Source organism: Protopterus annectens, chromosome 2.part0 (genome assembly GCF_019279795.1).
Source record: "Protopterus annectens isolate FY-2018-M chromosome 2.part0, PAN1.0, whole genome shotgun sequence".
Lineage (NCBI taxonomy): Eukaryota > Metazoa > Chordata > Ceratodontiformes > Protopteridae > Protopterus > Protopterus annectens.
Window position 1 is genome coordinate 1,696,251,191 of NC_056728.1, and position 21,577 is coordinate 1,696,272,767.

Genomic DNA, 21,577 nt, shown 5'->3' on the forward strand with positions numbered 1-21,577 from the left:
TTTGTAAGCCTAGCCATAGTGATGTGGCTTTTGCCACCCCATGAAATGGTACAAAAAATGTACAGAATAAATTTAGAATACTGTGCCTCTGTCTAGTAGTGACAGTTTCCTGTGTGAAAAAGTCAAGAAAGACTTTTGAATGCTCTCTTGGGAATCCCAGCTTGTACAAAATCTCTCACCCAAGAGAGAGACTTCTGACACTTTTGAAAAAGACTCTGCTAAGATAAGTAAGTTGTTTAAATGTGGAAAAATCTGGGCACCCTGTAGCCTGCAATGAGCTATAAATGGAGCTAGGCACTTCCTGAACACTCTTGGTGCAGTGGATATTCCAAGGGGCAACATAAAATGGATAATGTGACCCAGACACACACAACGTTAAGAAGCTGCTTAAGTCTGGATGAACATGCATGTGACGATAAGCATATTTTAATTCTGGTGTTACCAGGAAACTTGAAAGAGGAGGAAGAGGTAGCAGGTTGTAAAGTGACAACATTTTGAATTTGGGCACGATCACAAACAGGTTTAGGAAAGAAAATCCAAAACTGATCTCCAAGAATTCTCTCTCTCTGGCTCTAGCAATGTCTTTGAATAAAAACCTTTCCCATCTAGGAAGGAGGAACTGGTTCCATCACTCTTTAGAATAGAATATGATGAGGAACCCATGGAAATGAGTCTGATATGGATGATGAGGAACGACCCCTGGAAAAAAGGAATTTCTGCCCAGTGCCCTCTGTAAGCTTAAGGAATGATTTTCAGAATCCATCTGTCTGAAGCTATCTGTTGTCACACTGAAAAACGGAGACAGACTTTCTGGAACAAAAAAGGGGCCAGGGTGGGAAGGAGTCACAAGGTCTCTTGAATACTCATTCAGACTTTCTAGAACAAAAAAGGGGCCAGGGTGGGAAGGAGTCACAAGGTCTCGAATACTCATTCAGACTTGTTGGACTGGCTTTGGTTTTGCGAAGTTCGAGACTCCTTTTTGAAACTCCCTTACCATTTCTTCTTAAACGTCTGTTTACCTTATTTTGCTGAGATTGTTTATTCTGCTTTTTCTGCCAGAACTGGCTGAGGAGATAGAAACTCCCTTGGAAAAGTTAGAAAAGGAGGGCTGAAAAATTTTCCAGACTCAGCTTGCCCCTTTCATCATATGTTTTGATCACCTCCGCAACAGAGGGGTGAAACGCACATCTCTATCCAAGGGAGAATTTGAAATCTCATTTTTAATATCATCTGGGAATGCAGCCATGCAAACCTCCTCAAAACATTACCGTGGCCATAGCCCTGGAAGAAATATTAGCAGAGTCATACACAATGTAAATGAGTAGTGACCTATACAGTAGAAAAAAATGTTATTTAAAGCAGATTTTTCCTCGCAAGAAAACACTCCTTGTTTTCATAATAAGTTACAACAAACTTTAACATATGAGCCTGACAATTCAAAATTCAGAAAATCAAAGTTGCAGATGTATACATTTTCCCCCATACCTATCAATAATTTATTTTTTATTTGTTGACATTTGATTACTGGGGACATCCATTTGTTTAGAAGCCCAGTTTCAGAGGCGGCACGGGGAGAAAAACTCCAAATTATTACAAAACATTTTAAAAACAATAATTTTACAATCTTCAAAAATAAAACAAAAACATCTGCAGTTGAAGTGAGAGAAAAACAGGCTTGTGGTATATTTAGAGAGAAAGTCAGAGAAGAGAATTTGATAGAAGTAAGGAAGTAAGTGAAGAAGGAATAGTAAGGAGGGATATGGAACGAAAAGGTACTTGTTCACATTTAGGGATATAGTCTATCCTGGTTTTGAGCAAGAACAAAGCTAGATTTTAGCTAAGAAGTCGTTCAGAGTGGTTCTGAAAGATGGAAGGGAGGGTATTGACCTGATGGATATAGGTAAGGCGCTCCAGGCCTTAGTAACCTTGTACAAGTACAGACAATAAGAAGTTATGTCTTACCATAACGTTCCATGTTAGTTGTCTTCTTCTCGCCTTCTTTCTTGCTGGATGGGTTCGGAGCCGATCCTCGGCTCCGCCTCGGCCTATACTATAGCTCGAGAGCTATTTTTACCGGCTCGAGGCAGCCCTATATCCCACAATACCATGCGCTAACTCCCCAGATCTCGTTTGGAAGCTAAGACATAGTATAAATAATAATATTATAATAATAATATTATAATCCTCTTTTACAAGAATAGATTACCTGCTAGTAACACTAAGGATACAAGGAAAAAGACGCAACATATTGTATCTCCAGAAATGGAAGGACTCAGAACCTAGAGTCTATCCAAGCTAGGGGGTAGGAGGGAGGGATGCAAGAAAGAAGGCGAGAAGAAGACAACTAACATGGAACGTTATGGTAAGACATAACTTCTTAATGTTAAGTTGTCATTCTCGCCTTCATTCTTGCTGGATGGGACAGCGTCCCTAGCATCTTAGTCCTGGGTGGCTCAATGAAACAGACTCCTGAGTACAGTGGAACCAAAATCAGCTCTATTTCTGGAGGCTAAATCAAGCTTGTAATGGGCAATAAAGGTATGTTTGGAAGCCCATGTAGCTGCTGCACAAATGGCATCTAGTGGTAACCTTGCTTGAAACGCCGTTGAAGTTGACAGTGCCCTGGTTGAATGAGCCTTAGGCCTAGAGGGAAGTTGCCTATGTCTCAACTCATAGACCAAGGTAATAATAGATGTCAGCCATCTGGAAAGAGTAACCTTCAATGCCAGAAGCCCTTTCTTGCCTGCAGCATAAGAGAGAAAGAGCTGGTCTGACTTTCTGAATTGTTTTGTCCTGTCTAGGTAATACCGTAATTGGCGATGAACATCTAATGAATGTAATTTTTGTTCAGCCCTGTTGGTATAGTCTGGGAAAAAGACAGGTAAATCAATGGAGTGGTTTAGATTTGCTTCCGATAACACTTTTGGTAGGAAGGAAGGGTTTGTTCTGAGAGTTACCCTGTCTTTATGAAAAACCAAATAAGGAGGACGGACAGACAAGGCTTGAAGTTCCGATACCCTTCTGGCAGATGTTATAGCTACTAAAACAGCGTTTTCCAAGAAAGAAGTTTGAGGGAGCAAGAAGCTGCAGGTTCAAAAGGGGGCAGAATTAGTGAGGTTAGAACTAAATTCAAATCCCATTGTGGGGTGGATCTTTGACTGGAGGTCTGAGCAAAAGATGCCCTTGAGAAAGGCTTTACAGAGTTTGTGGGACATAATATTTGCTTCTGAGAGTCCAACATGAAAATTAGCAATGGCCGCTAATTGTACCCTGATAGTGGCCGATGATGACCCTGAATGAAAAGCACCGCCAGAAAGTCCAGAACCTCATGAATGGGTGCATGGAAAGGATCTAAGGACCTAGTTTGTGCCCAGTGTGAAAAACGCTTCCATTTACTCGCATAAGTCTTCCTAGTATTGGACTTATGGGAGGCCAGAATGATATCACGAACAGGAGGAGAAATAAGGGGAAGCCTGGCTATGGCTGGAAGTGGAGCAACCAAGCTGTGAGGTTGATGGAATGTAGAGACTGATGCAGCTTGCCCGTGGGTGGGTCAACAGATCCGGAAGGGGTTCCAGATGCCAAAGCTGTTCCAGTAGGTATTTGTGCAGGAACAGGAACCAAACTTGTCGAGGCCAAAACGGGGCAATGAGGATCATTTTGGATCTCAATGCGGTTGCTTTCTGAATTAATTGCGGGATCAACAGAAAGGAGGAAAGGCATAAAGAAGACCCGGGCCAAACGCGTGAACAAGAGCGTCTCTGAGGGGTTGGCCTGGCAGAAGAAAAAGTGTGAAGAAGTCGAGGCACTTGCTGTTTTGGGGAGTTGCGAAAAGGTCGCAGCACGGCTGGCCCCACTTCCGAAAAATTCCGTCTGCTACCGCTTGATTTAGAGACCACTCGTGAGGCATGAGGATAGTTCTGCTCAATCTGTCTGCTATGACGTTGGACTTCCCGGGGATGTGCGTTGCTATCAGAAACTGTTGAGATGAAATCGCCCATTGCCAAAGTCTGAGTGCTTCTCGACAGAGGGGATAGGACCTTGTTCCGCCCTGCTTGTTTATGTACCACACCACAGACATATTGTCCGTTTGAATTGCTATAGTCCCCATGGGAAGAGAGCTCTGAAGGGCTTGCAATGTCAAAAGCACCGCCCTCATCTCCAGGACATTTATGTGCAGGTGGCATTCTGACTGTTGCCAAGTGCCCTGGACCGTCCTGCCCTGATAATGCCCCCCCACCACCAGATCAGGGAGGCATCCGTTGTGACAGTGGCAACTGGAGGGGGGAGAACAAAGGGTCTGCCCTGAAAAAGCTGAGGGGAAACCATCCACCAGGAGAGATGTTTCTTGCATAATGGGGTTATCAAAATGTTGTGGGTCATTGGTAGCTGTTAAAAGGACCACTGAGAAAACAGCATCCACTGAAGGAGCCTCATGTGGAAGCGGGCTAATGGAAGTAGAAGAATCGCCGCCGCCATGAGGCCCAACACTTTCAATACTAGCTTGACCTGGACTTTGTTGGGCTGAAATAGGGGCTGAACATTCCGCCTTATGTCTGTCACTCTCTGAGGTGGTAATGTTGCAGACATTTCTGTGGTGTTTAATATGGCACCTATAAAGTTTATACATTGACAAGGCGACAAGGAGGACCTTGCAAAATTTATAGAAATACCCAGACTGTTGCAAAGTTGAATAGTGTAATCCCTGGCCATTATGAGATCCTGTTTGGTGGTAGCGGAAATGAGCCAGTCTAAGTATGGAAACACCTGGAATCCTTTCTGTCTCAGGTGAGCCGTGACCACTGCCAAACATTTGGTGAACACCGGGGCTGTGGTGAGACCAAAGGGCAGGGCCCTGAATTGAAAATGAGTGACTCCCAGCCGGAAGCGGAGAAACCTCCTGGAGCGCCTGTGTATCTTTATATGGTAGTACGCGTCCTGGAGGTCTAACGAGCACATCCAGTTGTCTCTGCCCAAAAAGGGTAGAATGGACTGCAGTGTTACCATCCGACATTTTGTCTTTAGTACAGAGTTGTTTAACCTGCTGAGGTCCAAAATGGGTCTCCATTCTCCTGTCTTTTTTGGTACCAAAAAGAATCTGGAGTAAATTCCGGATCCTAGCTGATCTGCTGGGACTGCCTGGATGACTCTTTTTTTTTCTAACAGCTTTTTTATTTCCAGCTGAGCCTGACCCCTTTGTGTGGGTGGTACATCTGGTAGGGGTTTTGGTGGTTGTACCGGAGGGAAAGTGAAAGGGATTTTGTAACCCTTGGATATGATCTTCTGTACTCATGTGTCTTGGGAGAGGGATTGCCAGGCTTCCGAGTACAGAGATAATCTTCCCCCGACTGCCTCCGAAGGCAGACAGTCGGGCAGCTTCTCAGGGATGCTGAAAGGGTTGGTCAGGAAAAGATTCCCTAGAGCCCTGGTTCTGAGGACCCCCTCTGCCCCTGGGGCGGCGTCTGTTATTATTATTTCCCCCTCTGCCTCTAGGGGGAAATTCACCACGTGCGGCAGGCGCGACTCCCTGAGGTTTGCGGAACCACATCTTTCCTCCCTTCTGTCCCTTAGGATAAGGTCTAGAAGGCGTGGAAAAACGGACTCCCACGGCAGAGAGAGTCTTACCATCTTGCTCGCATCTGGTGAGGGTATTCTTCACCTGAGGTCCGAACAATTCCAAACCGTCAAAGGGGGTGTTGAAGGACGCCTTGAAGGGATCGGCAAAGTTACAGAGTCGCATCCAAGCGTGACATCTCAACGCAATGCCTGTGCCAGCGGCCCTACTCTCTCCATCGGCTGCATAAGAGATAAGCTGCATGGAGGAGTTAACAATGGAGTTCAGGGTAGCCAGCTGAGAGTTTATTCTGTCCTTAAACCCCGCAGCAGAAGGATCCTGTACCGTTTCACCCAGCTCTTTGAGCAAGTCTCTCTGAAGGCGGGTAAAATGACATAAATAGTTCACCGATCGCATAGAAAAGGTCGCTGAAGCAAAGGTCCGCTTGCCCTACCTGTCCATGGTCCTGGACTCTTTGTTAGGAGGATGAACAGATACAGAAGGATCAGCCATTTCCTTCTTAGTGGCTGCTGCTACCACCATAGCATCAACTGAAACACCTTTGGTGAGAAAGGATTTGTCATCTGGTGCAGAAATAAATTTAGAAGGCCTCCTAGTGGTAGGTTCCATTGAATCAGGAGCTGCCCATGCCTTTCTAGCCACTACCTCCATTAGTGGGTCAAAAGGGGGAGACACCCAGGAGGTGGAAGGGCGAGATCCAAAGGCGTCAAGGTAAACAGACTCGTACTCGGAAGGTTTGAGAGTGGACCAATTTCCCCTCTGTCTTAGGATTTCCAGGATGTCTGAAAAGGAGACATTCTCAGAGGGGGATCTGGGGGAACCTTCCGACTCATCCAAGTCAGTGTCCGACGTGACAGACTCGGGGGAGTCTATGTGCTTCCTCTTGCACTTTCTTTTCCTAGGGGGTTCCCATGAAACTTCAGGGGAGCCCTCGGAAGAGGAGGAGACACCCAAGGTGGGTACCCTATGCTTTGGATCTCTGCTGTCAGGTGTAAAAGGATGGCCAGAGACCGTAACAGGCACTACAGAGGGAGGAGCCACAGAACATAACCTTGGAGTGGACACTGGGTCCAGCACACTCATCACCTCGAAGGCTCCCCTATCAGATACCAAAGGTAGTACCGGCTCAGAAGAGACCGGAACAGACAGAGAAGGCTCCGAGAATGATGTCGGGGCCGAATTAACCAGAGCCGAAGCTCCGAGAGGGAGAGCGGGGTCGGACAAGGGTCCGATGCCACTCGCCCCCTCGGAGCCGACAATGGAGTCTCGGCACCCGGACCTCTCCACGGATGGAACCAATGAAGAGGTCGGAGCCGACGACACCGGAGCCGAAGGAGGAAGTATCGGCTCCGACGTGGGCAAGGTCACAGTTCCGACAAACTCCGGCTCCGAGCTCGAGAGATGAGTCGGAGGAGGAATGGATAGCTGTATCGAAGGAGCCACAGTCTGGTGAGATGGCCTCTGGAGCATTTGGGCCAGCGCCTGAGATTTTATGAGTCTACTGACCACCCTCTCGATGTCGTGGTCGGAGAGCCTGGATGACCTCGATGAATGAGTCCTATGACTCCGCTCTGATAGGAGAGGGGACCTCGGAGCCGATCTGACGGACTCTAGCGAAGGGACCTAGAGCGCTTGCGCTGGGGTCGGCTCAGATGATGGTTTCGAGCGGAACCACTTTGCTCGCCTCGAGCCAGCGGAACCGAGGTCGGAGCCGTCTCGATAACGCCAGCCCTCGGCTCAGAAGCTGGAGCCGAGGGTTTGGCGGTTTTTGACGACTTCCCCGAGCCAGACTTTGATGGGGCGTCATCAGGCTTTAGCAAGCCCCTTAGGATGAGCTTGTTACGCCTTTCCTGCAGGACTCTTGAACTAAATCCGTGACAAATGGAACAAGAGTCCTGCAGGTGTAAAGGCCCCAAGCAACAGACACAAGAAGTGTGACTGTCTGTCAGAGATATTTTCTGAAAGCACGAGTCACACTTCTTGAATTCCGAAACCTTAGGGTCCTTTGACATCCTGACAAAAAATAAAAAGGAACACAGTCAGTCCACACACACACACTTATTTAAGTTAAGGAGAACTGACTAAAACCCACACACACACTGAAAGGGTGGGGAAAACTAAGGAAAAGCCCGTGGGCCCAAGATAAAAACTAACTAAAGAAAGGGAAAAAGGGCTACCGAAAAGGGTAAGGCAGTTAGAAGGGACCTAAAGAAGGGTAACTAACTGGAAAAAAACTACTGAGACTGAATATATATCTGAAAAAGCACTTACTGACCAGAGCCGGTAAAAACAGACTACCTCGCAGCGAAGCGGCAAACGAGATCTAGGGAGTTAGCGCATGGTATTGTGGGATATAGGGCTGCCTCGAGCCAGTAAAAATAGCTCTCTCGCTATAGTATAGGCCGAGTCGGAGCCGAGGATCGGCTCCGAACCCATCCAGCAAGAATGAAGGCGAGAATGACAACTTAACATTGCCCAGCAAATCTGATAGGTTTGTAGACATAGAGGAGTTTTTGGTCACTGGATTGCAATGACCACCTGGGAACATAGTTGTGCAGAATGCTTTTTAGTGCTGGACAGGCAGATGGATGCTGGATAATTTTATAGATGGTAAGAACTGTATATATGTTAGTTGATGACGCAGTTCTAACCAATTTAGGCTTCTATAGTGCTATACAGTGGTGGGTTCCGAAAGGGGTATTTGCTGAAAATTTAGCAGCTTTGTTATAGCATTGTTCATGTTTTAATTTTTGTGACGCATGGAGGTTAGTAATGATGGGAGCACCATAAAGAACAGTAGGGAGGAGAAGTAGTGGCAAGTGTAGTTCTAGTTGCATCAGTGAGAACGTTTTTGTCTCTGTAAAGCATCCCTAGTTTTAGTTTTTCTTATGCAATTTTGTATATGCAGGTCAAATTTAGCTTACAATCCACTATCACTCGTAATAATTTGCTATCAGAAGTAAGCTTCAATGGTTGTATTATCAAGAAAGAGGGCTTTAAATTTTGTTTTTTTCACGTGAGAGGGATTTGGGGGGAAAAGTAGTAGTTTTGTCTTTTTTGTGTTGATGTTTCAGTGACTGTTAAATATTTTTTTGGAGGTGTATCATGTTGTCAGATGTGCAAATGAGAGTGGAATCATGTGTATTGTATTAGGGTGGCCTGTTGTGTGGATGTACAGAGGCTGTTGCGTTAAAGAAGAGGAGACCAAGGATACAGTCTTGTGGTACACCACTGGTGACTGGGAGGTACGGAGAGAGTATGGAGTTAATTTTACTGATGGATACCTTTTGGACAGGTAGCTTTTGAACCACAGAAGGGTGGGCTGACAGAGACCTAGTGAGGACATCTGAAGTAGACGTTTACTGTGACAAAATGACGAAGGCTTTAGGCAAGTCTAGAAATAAGGAAGAGACTAGTTTGCTATTATCTCTAGCTTTATTGACAGTATCTATACAAGTTAGAAGGGCAGGCAGTGCTAGCACTACAGGAAGGATGGAAACCATGTTGTGTTGGGGAGAGGAGTTCTTCCTGCAGGAGATAGCCTAGCAATTACTTTTGATTTCAGTTTCCAAGTAGTTTAATGAGGGGAAATAAGACTGCTATAGGTCTAAAGTTATTAATGTCTGTTGAATTTCCTCCTTTGTGCAGAGGGTTAATGTGTGACATTTTCCAGAGAGAGGGAATATGGGATCGCTGGACTGACAAATTTATAAGTATTGACACAGGATAGGCAACACTACTGGCTGGTACTTTTAGGTACTCACTGTGGATGTTCATACTGATGAAGAACACGGTGTAAGTTGAAGAGTAGTTTATATACGATGTCAGCACAGGTTTGAAGGTGAAAGTAGATGCGGTGATATGTAGCTGTTGGGCAGGGTTGGGATTAGAAACTAAGAAATCCTTGGTTAGAGATGCTGTACTATCGATAAAATAAGAATTTAACTGTATTGCAGTTTTGAGTGGTGAGTTATCAGGAGAGGGGTTTGGGTTGAATTTTTGGCTGGTATGGAAGATTTATGGTTGTGTCTACTATTATTCTGAAATTTACTGTAGTATAGTTTTTGCCTTAATTTGTTTTTACATCCTTATCAGAAAGAGTAGGATTGGAATTGACTAGGTTGATTAGCAGCAATGGGATTAACTAGAGCTATACCTACTGTGTCAGGTTTATGAACAGTGCGTAAAAATGTAAGACCGGAGAGCTTTATACATTCTTTTTTCTTTTGTAGTTGTCATTTTGTTTAACTTTATACATTCTATCTGCATTTTTAGGGACAACTGGCTGGCTATCAAGAAAACTGCAGGCAGTAATACATGTATCCTCTATAGCAGAAAGAACAGGAGGAAGGGATGTAGGATCTGGAAAACTCTTCCAAAACAACTTATAGTATTTTCTGAGGGAGTGATAAACTTTAGTGTTCTCCCACTGAAAACACTGGCACATTCTAGCAAAAGCCTCAGAGAAGGAGACTCCTAATAGAAAGAATCAGAAATGGAGCTCTCTTCCAAATCTGAATCAGAAATCTGAGGGGGAAAAAAATGTATCCATCCCATGCATCTTCCAGTTCAGATTCAGAATTTCGACTCTGTCTTCAGGAAAAGAGGTTACTCTCCTTCTTTTACTAGAAAGAACTTTACAAGGACCAATAGCTTGAATCAGACCCAGTAAACTACTCTTATCCTAAGAAATTTGAGGAGGAGTAGATACATGCTCAATTTTCTGTTTCTTTTTGACAGGAAAAATGAGGCTGACTGTGTTACTAATTGTAGCAGCAGCTTCCTCAGGTATGGGTAAAGCATTCTGACATAGCAGGGAAACCCTCCCTGTTCCCTCTCCCAAGATCAACAAGAGTGACTTTTCTTGCCCATCGAGGGGACACCAACAGCTGCAGAGGGCATGACTATCCCCTGGCCCACAGTGGCTGTAGGTGTTACACCAGAAGGATCCAGGCTAAAGGATGAGTGGTCAGAAGTACAACAAATGACCACAGCAGAGTCACCCACCTGTGGCTGAGGCAAACTGCTAGCCTACTGTGCTGGCAAAGGCTGTTTGCTTATTTTTTTTTCCTTTTTGTGGCTGGAATGATGACTGACTGTAGGACTGGTAGTCTGTTCTATGGTCAAACGATAAATGGTGCCTCTTTCCACAGAGGACAAGCAGCAAATGCTGGTAAACACTACTAGTCTACAACAGAAAAACATAGTAAAAAGTACTTTAAAACATTATGTCAGCCCCACAGAAGTAAAATAAACCCAATTTCTCCACAGAAAAATGTCATAAGCTACTTTACACCACTTTTAGAGCTGAGTTGGCCTAGGGGGCTAATGCACTATGCTGTAGTTCAGAGGGTCCTGGGTTCAAGACTTGGCAGGGCTGGTTATTTGGATGGCACAGTGGTGTAGCGGTTGCGTTATTGCCTCACAGCAAGAGGTTCACAGGTTTGATTCTCGGCTGGGGTGCCTTCTGTGTGGAGTCTACATGTCTTCCCTATGTTTGTGTGGGTTTTCTCCAGGTGCTTTAGTTTTCTTCCATACTACAAATACATGCAATTGGAGATTTTCTCCCCGGGCCTCTACTGAAAATTGGCTCACTCCAGGTCAAATGTTAAATAATTAAAAATAAATAAAAAAAAATTTTAAACGGACAGGAAAAAGTTTTATTCCTCACCAAAGGGATCTTATCTGCGCAGCAAAGGATCAGCACAAGCAGACTGTCAATCCTTGAAAGCTTCTGAGAAGTGTACTCTTTGGAAGCAATAAAGCTCTGAAATGCTTTGCACCCAAATATGTCTTTAAATCAGCTCAGCTTGAGCTGCCTGACAGTTTCGGCATGTGAAAGGTGCCCTGAAACATTGAAAGCTTGGCAGGATATAACCCCTACTGCAGCACTATCAGCATGATGAACATATTAGCTAACTGTAAATGTTTTTTTTAAACTGTGAAATGAAAAGCAGTATTACATAAATCTATGGAGTATATTAACAGCAAGATTCTATGACAAAAAAAATGAATGGAAACTGTGGACATTAGTAGTCTGGAAACACATTTCTAAATATACAAACTTACATGTCCTCCCATTGATATTCCTGTCATTCCTAATGGAAAGAAGCCTTCTCTCTCCAACCAATGTAAAAGAGTTGCTGACTCCAAAACAAGGGCTCCACCCATCACAAAGAGGTCAGAGACATTTTTTAAGCATGATCGCCTTAGAAAAAAGGAATAGAAACGAAGTGGATAAGATATGTTATGTTATTTCCAGCTTGCACAATTTATGGGCCAGTGGCCTGCTAATTCCAGACAATGTAACAATCTTGTAACAATAAAGAATACAGTCACTCTAACCTTACCAGACAAGACCCTACTGTTTAATACTGTCAATTGCTTTGCTTTCACCTTCCTTTTAACTTCAAGCAATGCTCCCTATATTTTCCGAATGCCTCCTTTCACTTGTATCACAGTATTTCTCTCACTGGAAAGCAATGGTCTCAAACTCAATTTCAGTCTTCTTCAGAGCCATACTCACCAGGTTATGATCTCATATTCTATGATATGTGCAGCTTCTTACCTTTCCAAAACCCTATCCCAAACAAAAGAAACACATCCAGACTCAACTACAAAACTCTGTAGGCAAGCTGCATATCTCCTTCCCTCGTGTGCTTAAAAGACTACTGAGTAACCTTTCCTTTCAACCATGCACAAATCCCCAACTTCTGTCCCACCTCGAGGGCCAAACCATCCTGCATGCCTATTTTCTTATCTTCTCCCATACAGTTTCATCTGAAACTCACTTAATTTTTGTCTTCTACCTCCATTATCAATACACAGATACATACCAATATATATTATGTACATACATACACACATTATATGTTATATACGGGTATTTGTCAATTGTTTGAATGACGGTTTTCTTGAATGGAAAGTCAGTGTGTTGAAAGGACTGAAAGTTCATTTAGCTGAATGACCATTTGTTTGAAAGTCCATGAATGTGGCTTAAGTAGGCATAGTTCTGTAAAACAGAAGTAGAATATGTAGAAATAGATGAAAAAGCTTTCTCTGGTGCCTGGTGTTGAATTTAACTGCTGTCTGTGTAGTGTTAGTGTGTTGACAGGGATTCTCAGTCTGTTGTATTTGCACTTTACTCCACAGCTGAGACTTTGGAGTTAGTCTACTTAAGTAAGGCTGTATGGGGGTTTTGAAACATTTTTAGCTGGGGGATTTTAATTGTATGACAGCTCTATTATTTAGAATTCAAATAAAAGGTCTTCCAATAAAACGAGCTTTCAACCATATAAATTTCAGTCATTTGTAATTTAGAGAAATTGTTATTCAAGCATGTTTTACAATCATGTGCTCACACAATTTATATATATATCCGTATGTATATGGGATCGGTACTGCTCCCCGAAGGAACTTTTCACCGAAGCACAAATAGCCAGGCATACTTCTGCGAAAGTGCTTTTTACCGAAAAAGCACTTTCACTGAAGTATGCCTGCAGCTAGAGGGAGTCGTGGGGGAATGACTGTTGCGGAGATCATACTATGGTGCAGATAAGGGAATATTCCCTTTTCCTCACTGATGTGATCTCGGAGTAAGAATATTAAAGTAGGGGGGGGGGGAGCACAGGCTTGCCCCCTGCATAAAAGTAGATTTATTCTTTTTTTTTTAACGCACTTTAACGAAAGTGCTTTTTCAGTGAAAGCACTTTCGTTAAAGTGTGTTCGGTGATTGTGGATTCGGACTTTCATTCAATAGTCCTAGATCTCTATATATATATGCACATTTACATTATGTTTCAGTCATTTTAGGTACACCCACATATAGACAGTAAAAAGACTGACAGACTGAAAAGTGACGAGGATGACACTGAAAAGACAAACACAAAATGTCAAAACTGAATTTGCACTAGAGAGGGGTTTAGACTTTTTCTCCACTGCTGTGCAACCTCAGGGAGTTGGTATATATAATTAGCTGGGACTGTGGGGGTGTACAGGTGAGCTTGCCCCCTGCAAAAACATTTAAAAAATTTGACAAAAATCTAAGCACACAAAAACATTAAAAAATGTGTTTCAATGTTGTCAGATTTTTCAATGGTTTTTGACCTGCTTAGATTTTGTCACATATTTCAATGATTTTGTAGGGGGCAAGCCCTCCCTGCATACCCCATATGGATCTGAGCAATATGACATTTGAACTTTTGGTTTCTGAATATCTGTTTTTCAGTTTTTACTTCCAAATAAGTTCTCATTTGTATAAATGTCTTCTCTGTACCAAAAAGACTTTGAAAAAGTAGAGCAAAGTAAAAATAAGAAGTTATGTACTCAACATAACGTTCCATGTTGTTGTCCATCTCGCCTTTATTCACTGCTGCCTGGGTTCGGAACAGAGGATCGATACCAACTCGGCCTATTACTAAAGCTCGAGAGCTTCCACTGGCTCGTGGCTATACCATATCCCATGATGCCTAGGTAAGATTACTCAGATCTTGTTTGCAGATACTGTAGTTATTTTATTTATTCTATTTTATTTTACCATATAAAAGAACACAGTGCAAGGCTTTCCAAAAAAAATAAGGCACCACCACCAGTTTCCAGAAAGGCTGTATAAGCGCTTTTGTTCCTTTATTCTACCATAAAAACGGAACTTCTTCAGATACAAACGTACACATAATTTCCTCCATTTAAATACCAAACAGTAAACATGTGACATTCTTTCTTAAAAAACAGCGTTTCAAACTAAAAATCTTAACATTTGAAACTGGCCCCATGTACAATTTTTATTCATGAAACATACAATATGTTTTGTTCTTTTAACATTTCATGCCTACTATACAATCCCCGCTAAGAATCCTAAACATACATCTTATGATAAAATCTGACGAAGTTCTGTTTTTATGGTGGAATAAAGGAACAAAAGCGCTTATAACAGCCTTTCTGGAAACTGGTGTTGTTGCCTTATTTTCGATGGAAAGCCTTGCACTGTATTCTTTTATATGTTGACTTTTTATTGGAGTTTATTTTATTTTACATTTGTTGACCAGGATACTATGACTGGATACATGTCCATTTTCAGCGGAGGGCCAGGGAGAAAAGCTCCAAGATAATAATACACATTGAACATTTAGTAAATGATAGTTTCAAACAGATTACAGTCAAACAATACCAGCATTTAGCACATATAGTACTAACTTTTTATAAAACACATTACAAAACATAATGTTATTTTCAAAGTTATATATACATATTATACCATGATCCCCCCAAAACGTGCACGCTGATTGGCCAGCGTGTCCTAATGTAAGTAAGTTATACTAAAAAGGTCCGTCGCGCCGGACTTTTTTTTTAGTATAACTTCTCTTTTTTTTGTGTCTGTCTATGTTAAATGGGTTTAACATAAATAAGCAACGGAGATCTCCGTTGCTTATTTTAAAGCTGTCTAAACCCATTTAAAAGCAACGGACTATGTTAAGCGGAGATGTCCGTTGCTTATTTATGTTAAACTCTAAAAAAGCAACGGAGATCTTGCTTTCTCGTTGCTTTTGCAGCTCTGATGTACCGCGCAGCACGCAGTACATCAGAACTGCCGCGGATGCCAGACATCTGCGGAAGGGCAGTAAACAGGCATTATACTATGCCATTATTTAAAAAAGTAATAGTTTCTTTTCTTAAATAATGTCATCGTGGTTTGGTTGCCCCCGACCAAACCCACGCCAACTGGTGTAATTTAGCATTACCCACACCCAGGCGTGGGTTATTGCTATAGTAATACATTCAGGTTTAAGGCACACTGAGCAGCAGTTATACAACTGACACTTCCTGAAATGGAGTGGTAGAAAAAAGTTTGAAGTAGTTGAAGGTAAGGCACCTAAGAAATAGGGAGGTCACTAGTCGGGGTTAGTGCAAGGACATAACCAATGAGTTTAGAAGTATTTCTTCAGTTTGTTTTTGAATTGAGTTAGTGAGGGTTCTAGGGTCAAGTCAGCTGGGAGTCTGTTCCATGTTTTTCCAACAAAGTTGGAAAACAGAGAGTCCCCAGCTGAGTAGTTGGATTTGTATGTTTGAACTAGGAGTCTAGTGGATGATCGCAGTGGCTGGGTTTTGGTGTAGGGGTTGATAATACTTTTTAGTGCAGGTGTATTTTCTGGTTGGTAAAGGACTTTATGTGCCACTATTAGCTGGTTGAACTGCAGTAGGCTTGGCAGTTCAAGCCATCCTAGGCAATTTAGGTTGTGACAGTGGTGTGTCCGGTAGGGTGTGCCAGTAGCAAATCTGGAAATGTGGTTATGGCAGGATGATAGTTTAAGATCAGTTTTGTTTAAGTTGGAGAATAGAGGTGAGGTATAGAGAAGAGTTGATAGTAGATGGAACGGGCAATTGCAGTTCTAGCAAGTGGGGTAAGGAAAGGTTTGATTCTGTAAAGAGAAACACGTTTTTTATTAATGGTTTTGATAGTTTGATTGATATGTGCATCAACCTTCAGGTTATCAACTATGACACCCAGTAGTTTAGTTTGGGCTTCTGGGGAGATGATAGTGCCATTGTTAGAGGTTATGGTGAAGGATGGCAGGGGGTCCTGCATGTGGGGGAGAAGAGGAGCAGCTTAGCTTTGTTGGGGTTTAGGATTAGTTGTTGATTGGAGAGCCATTTTTCTACTGTATTAAAGGTATTTTGGGTTAATGTGACTAAAGTAGCTGGTGAGGTGTCAGAACAAATCAAGGTGGAGTCATCCGCATATTTAATGCAGGTAGCATCTGGGATGACTGAATGAAGGTTGCTGAGGTTTGTTTTGGTGTTTTTGCAGTAGATGGTAGTAGTGGTCCTTTTTGTCTAAGGTTATGGATTTTTTGGTGTCATTCCTTAGCTGTTTGAATCTTAGTTGATCTAGATGGGAGGTTGGCATAATAGTTAAGGTGTTTACCTTGCAAACACAAGGTGCAGGGTTTGATTCTCACATGGGGTAGTTGGCTAGGCTTAAAATGAGCCACAAGGGGAGTTAGCCTAGTAATAATCTATGAACCGACTGTAATTATTGTATTATTTATGAGGGGCCAGAACAGACCCTGGTAACTATCGCCCCATAAGCCTGACTAGCCTGGTCTGCAAGGCTATGGAGCGCATCATCATGGAAGTCATTAACAAAGACATTGGGAACCTCCAAACATTTGACCCGACTCAGTTCGGCTTTGTTAAGGGCAGATCATGCCTATTAAACCTGGTTGACTTCTTCAAGACAGTCACCAAGGCCATAGACGAGTGAAAGGTGGTTCACACAGCCTACCTTGACCTTACCAAGGCTTTCGACACCATTCCCCCACTCGGGTATTACAGAAAAACTCACCAGCCTGAACATAAACCCCGATGTCACAAGATGGGTTGCCAAGTGGCTTAGAGACAGACCTCACACGGTAAGAATAGCGGGCTCCAGGTCCGGCTCTAAACCAGTCACAAGTGGTGTCCTGCAAGGCTCGGTCCTGGGACCCCTACTGTTAGGTATATACTTCTCAGAAGTACAGGCAAACACAGGAGGACTATGGCTTACCAAGTTCGCCGATGGCTGCAAACTGGGAGCCATAATTAACTCCCCAGCTGACATGGACATCCTCCAAAAGGGCCTTACTATGACAGACACCTGGTGTCGAAGTCATGGCCTCAAGCTAAATGCCAAAAAATGCATAGTCATTCCATTTGGGAAAAACAAAACACCCACGAATGACCACATAAGTGGCAGCCTCCTTAATACAGAAGAGGTAATAAGAGATCTGGGGACCCCGGAAGATAGTAATCTCTCCTTTGACAATCATATTGCCATAGTAGTTAGGAAATCCTTCTATGTGGCCTATCTAATTACTAAAGGGTTCACATCTAGAAATAAAGAGGTTATAGTGCCCCTCTACTCGTCACTCAGACCCATCATAGAGTACAATGCCCAATTTGGGATGTACCTCACAAGACACTTCCAACAGCTGGAAAGACCACAAAAGTACCTCACCAAGAGGATTACTGCCCTCAAACATATGTCCTATGCAGCCCAACTGAAAAAACTCTGGCTGTACTCAGTGGCATATTGCTTACTCAGAGGTGATCTCTGCCTGACTTACAAAGCCATGTCCAACTCAGAATTGATGGACATGCTCCACCTAAAGAAATCCAAGTAACTGCAAGCCACGCGCTCTAGTGAGCTAAACCTCGCCACAACAATAAATAGAACATGCTGGAGGGAAAGATTCCTGTCATAGAGACTCCCCATGCTTTGGAACAAAATTCCAAATTACATCAGGCTGAGCCCCTCACCAACACTCTAAGAGAAACCTTGACGAGTGGATGGGTGACAAAAAATACCCTCTGGGATCACTTCATTGGTTCTGCTTGACAGAGGATCAGTTAATCAATGGGGCGTCGAAAGCTGACACACTCTGGCTAGGCTTATAAATGCCCTCGGGCAGATAGCTTAGTACCTACCTATGAACCTAAGTGAGGCTTTTGTTTTTCGGTAGGTGGCTCATGCTTTGTTTCTGAGTGAAATTTTGGTTTTGGTATCTTTAGAAAGCCATGGTGCAATATTAACTTTGGTTCTAATAGAGCGGACGGGAGCATGGGAGTTAAGAATAGCAAGGAATTTGATATTAAAGTATGCTACTGCTTCATCTAGGAAGAGACATTTCAGTACTGACCAGTTGCATGCCTTAAGTTCATTTTGAAACTTGGTGAGAATAAAATTCTTGTTTCTTAATGTTCTATAGGCGGGTTGGTAGGAGCAGTCTACTTTGAGCTTGATTACATAGGTAAGACAGTGGTCACTTAGGTCATCAAGCAAAGTGCCTGATTTATAGGACTGAAGAGAGGTATTGAAGAGTATCCAGTCTAGGGTACTTTCCTTGTTATTGGGTTTTCCTGTCCTGGTGGGGGAGGTTATGATTTGAGTAAATCCATAGAGGTTTATGTGGGTTGTGGGGGTTTCACAAGAGCAAGTGTTCCACTCAATGTTGAAATCCCCAAGAAAAAAGTCATGTGCCTACCATAACGTTCCATGTTAGTTGTCCTTCATCTCGCCTTCCTTCTTGATGGATGGGTTCGGAGCCGATCCTCGGCTCCGACTCGGCCACTTCTACAGCTTGAGAGCTCTTTACTGGCTCGAGGCTACCTCTTGTGCCAGAATGCCCAGCGTCAGCTACCCAGATTTCCTTTGAGATAGCTCACACTAGACATAATCATAAAAGATAATCCATTATTATTAAACCTGGATATACAGTAAATTGTCATGGTTTGCTTGGGAAGCAACTAAGAACTAAAGAAGTTAGCCAGTGAAACCATTGAAAAAACTCCTCTCAATCCTCAAGGAAGGGGGAAGGAGGGAGGGACGCAAGAAGGAAGGCGAGATGAAGGGCAACCAACATGGAACGTCATGGTAGGTACATAATTTTTTTATGTTAAGTTGTCCAATCTTGCCTTCGTTCTTACTGGATGGGACAGCGTCCCTAGCACCTCAATCCTGGGTGGCTCATTGGAACAGACTCTTCAGAACTGTGGAACCAAAGGAAGCCCTGCCCTGGGAGACCACATCTACTTTGTAATGAGAAATATATGTATGTGGATCTGCCCAAGTAGCTGCTGCACAAACTGAATCTATGGGCAATCTAGATTGAAAAGCTACCGAGGTAGCTACTAACCTGGTTGAATGACCTTTGGGTCTTGCTGGAATATCTTTTTGTCGCAAATAGAAAGTTTAGGCAATGGTGTCTGATAACCACTTTGACAAGGTTACTTTAGAAACTGGAAGGCCTTGTTTGTTGTTACAAATGAAAGGATCAACTGATCTGATTTTCTCAACTCTTTAGTTATATGGAGATAGAAACGTAGTTGTCTATGCACATCCAGTTGGTGTAATCTGTATTCTGCCTTGTTGGAATGATTAGGGAAAGCGACAGGAAGTTCAATGGATTGATTCAAATTGTGTTCTGAACAAACTTTAGGTAGAAAAGATTGGTTGGTTCTCAGAGAAACTCTGTCCTTGTGAAAAACCAGGTATGGAGGGCGAACACAGAGCATGGTGTTCCGAAACACATCTGGCAGAAGTAATAGCAACTAGGAAGAGTTTTCCAAGAGAGAAATTTCAAAGAACATGATGCTGCTGGTTCAAAGGGTGGCAGTATCATGGAGGCCAGAACCAAACTGAGATCCCAAGGTGGAAGGGGCTCTTTCACTGGGGGTCTAAGTAGAGATGTACCTCTCATGAAGGCCTTACAGAGTTTGTGAGACATTAAGCTTGAGTTAAAAACTCTGATGTGAAAATTTGAAATGGCAGTTAGTTGTACTCTGATGGTAGAAACAGCTGCACCAGATCGAAACCGTTCAGCTAAGAAATCTAAAATTTCGTGTACAGGAGCTGTAAGGGGATCTAAATTCCTTGATTCCGCCCAGTAAGAGAATCTTTTCCATTTGCTAGCATAAACTTTCCTTGTAGTTGTCTTATGGGAGGAAACAATAATATCACACACTGCTGGGGAAATATTAAGGAGCCTGGCTAAGATTGGAAGTGGAGTAACCAAGCTGTGAGCTTGAGAGATTGGAGGGATTGGTGTAACCCGCCTGAGTGATGAATCAAGAGGTCCGGCACTGGGTCCAGACCTCAAGGCTGGGCTAGAAGGTGGGGGTGAAGGAATGGAAACCAAATCTGTCAAGGCTAATAGGGGGGCAATGAGGATCATCTTACAACCCAACGATTTTGCTTTCTGAATGACTTTTGGAATTAGGGGGAAGGGGGGAAATGCATAAAGGAGTCCCTGAGGCCAATTGTGGACTAGAGCGTCCCTGGGTGTCTGACCTGGAGGAGAAAAAGGGAGAAGTAGCTTCTGCATTGTTGCTGAGAGGAGAGGCAAAGAGATCGCAGCAAGGCTGGCCCCATTTGTGGAAAATAAGATCCACAATTTCCTGTTTCAGAGACCATTCGTGCGGCATGAGGATAGCCCTGCTGAGCCTGCAAGCTATTACGCTGGATTTCCCAGGGATATGCATTGCTGTCAGAAAAACGTTGGGAGGAAATCGCCCATTTGCCACAGTCTGAGGGCCTCTCGGCACAAGGGGTATGACCTGGTTCCGCCCTGTTTGTTGATGTACCAAACCACTGACATGCTGGCCCATCTGTATTGCAATAGTCCCGGCAGGGAGAGAGTCTTGAAGAGCTTGCAATGCTAGGACCACCACTCTCATCTCCAGGACGTTGATGTGCAAGTGGTACTCGTGAGGTTGCCATGTGCCTTGGACTGTCTTCCCTAGATTATGCCCCACCCCCACCCTATCAGGGAAGCGTCCGTGGTCACTGTGGCAACTGGATGGGATTCCATGAAAGGTCTCCCCTGAGTCACTAGTGGGGAGACCATCCACCAGGAAAGGTGGCTTTTGCAAGATTCCGTAATTAGCATCATGTGAGACATGGTTAATTCCTGGAAGGACCATTGTGTGAAAAAAAAGCCACTGAAGGATTCTCATGTGAAAGCGTGCGAAGGGAACTAAAAGAATGCCTGCCGCCATGGACCCTAGAGCTTGAAGGACATATTTGACTTGAATTCTTTTGCTCCTCAGAAGTGACACCTGTTGTCAGATAATGGAAACTCTTTCCTGAGGCAATTTTACAATAATTTTTCTTGTGTCTAGCTCTGCTCTTATGCAAGTAACAGACTGAGAGGGCAACAAGGCAGATTTTTCAAAGTTTTTTGTGATGCCTAGTTGGGCACAGGATGTTATGGTGTAATCTCGTGCCTCTATAAGTTGTTGCCTGGTGGTAGCAGTGAGGAGCCAATCATCTAGATAAGGAAACACCTGGAATCCTAGACATCTCAGGTGAGCAGTAACTACTGCCATGCATTTGGTGAACACCCTGGGGGCTGTGGTGAGACCAAAGGGAAGAGCTCTGAACTGGTAATGATTGGTTCCTAGCCGGAAGCGTAGAAATCTCCTGGACCGTCTGTCCATTTTTATATGAAGGTACGCGTCCTGAAGATC

At 43.5% G+C, this 21,577-nt stretch overlaps 1 protein-coding gene across 1 annotated transcript in view; it reads right to left on the bottom strand.

Moving 5' to 3' along the window:
- The window catches only part of ABHD18 (abhydrolase domain containing 18), a gene marked incomplete in the record, with an annotated part of 695,491 nt that overhangs the window by 327,918 nt on the left and 345,996 nt on the right, over positions 1-21,577 (bottom strand). The window contains 1 exon segment of the mRNA XM_044061749.1: positions 11,645-11,783. Coding sequence (XP_043917684.1) covers positions 11,645-11,783 — 139 coding nt within the window.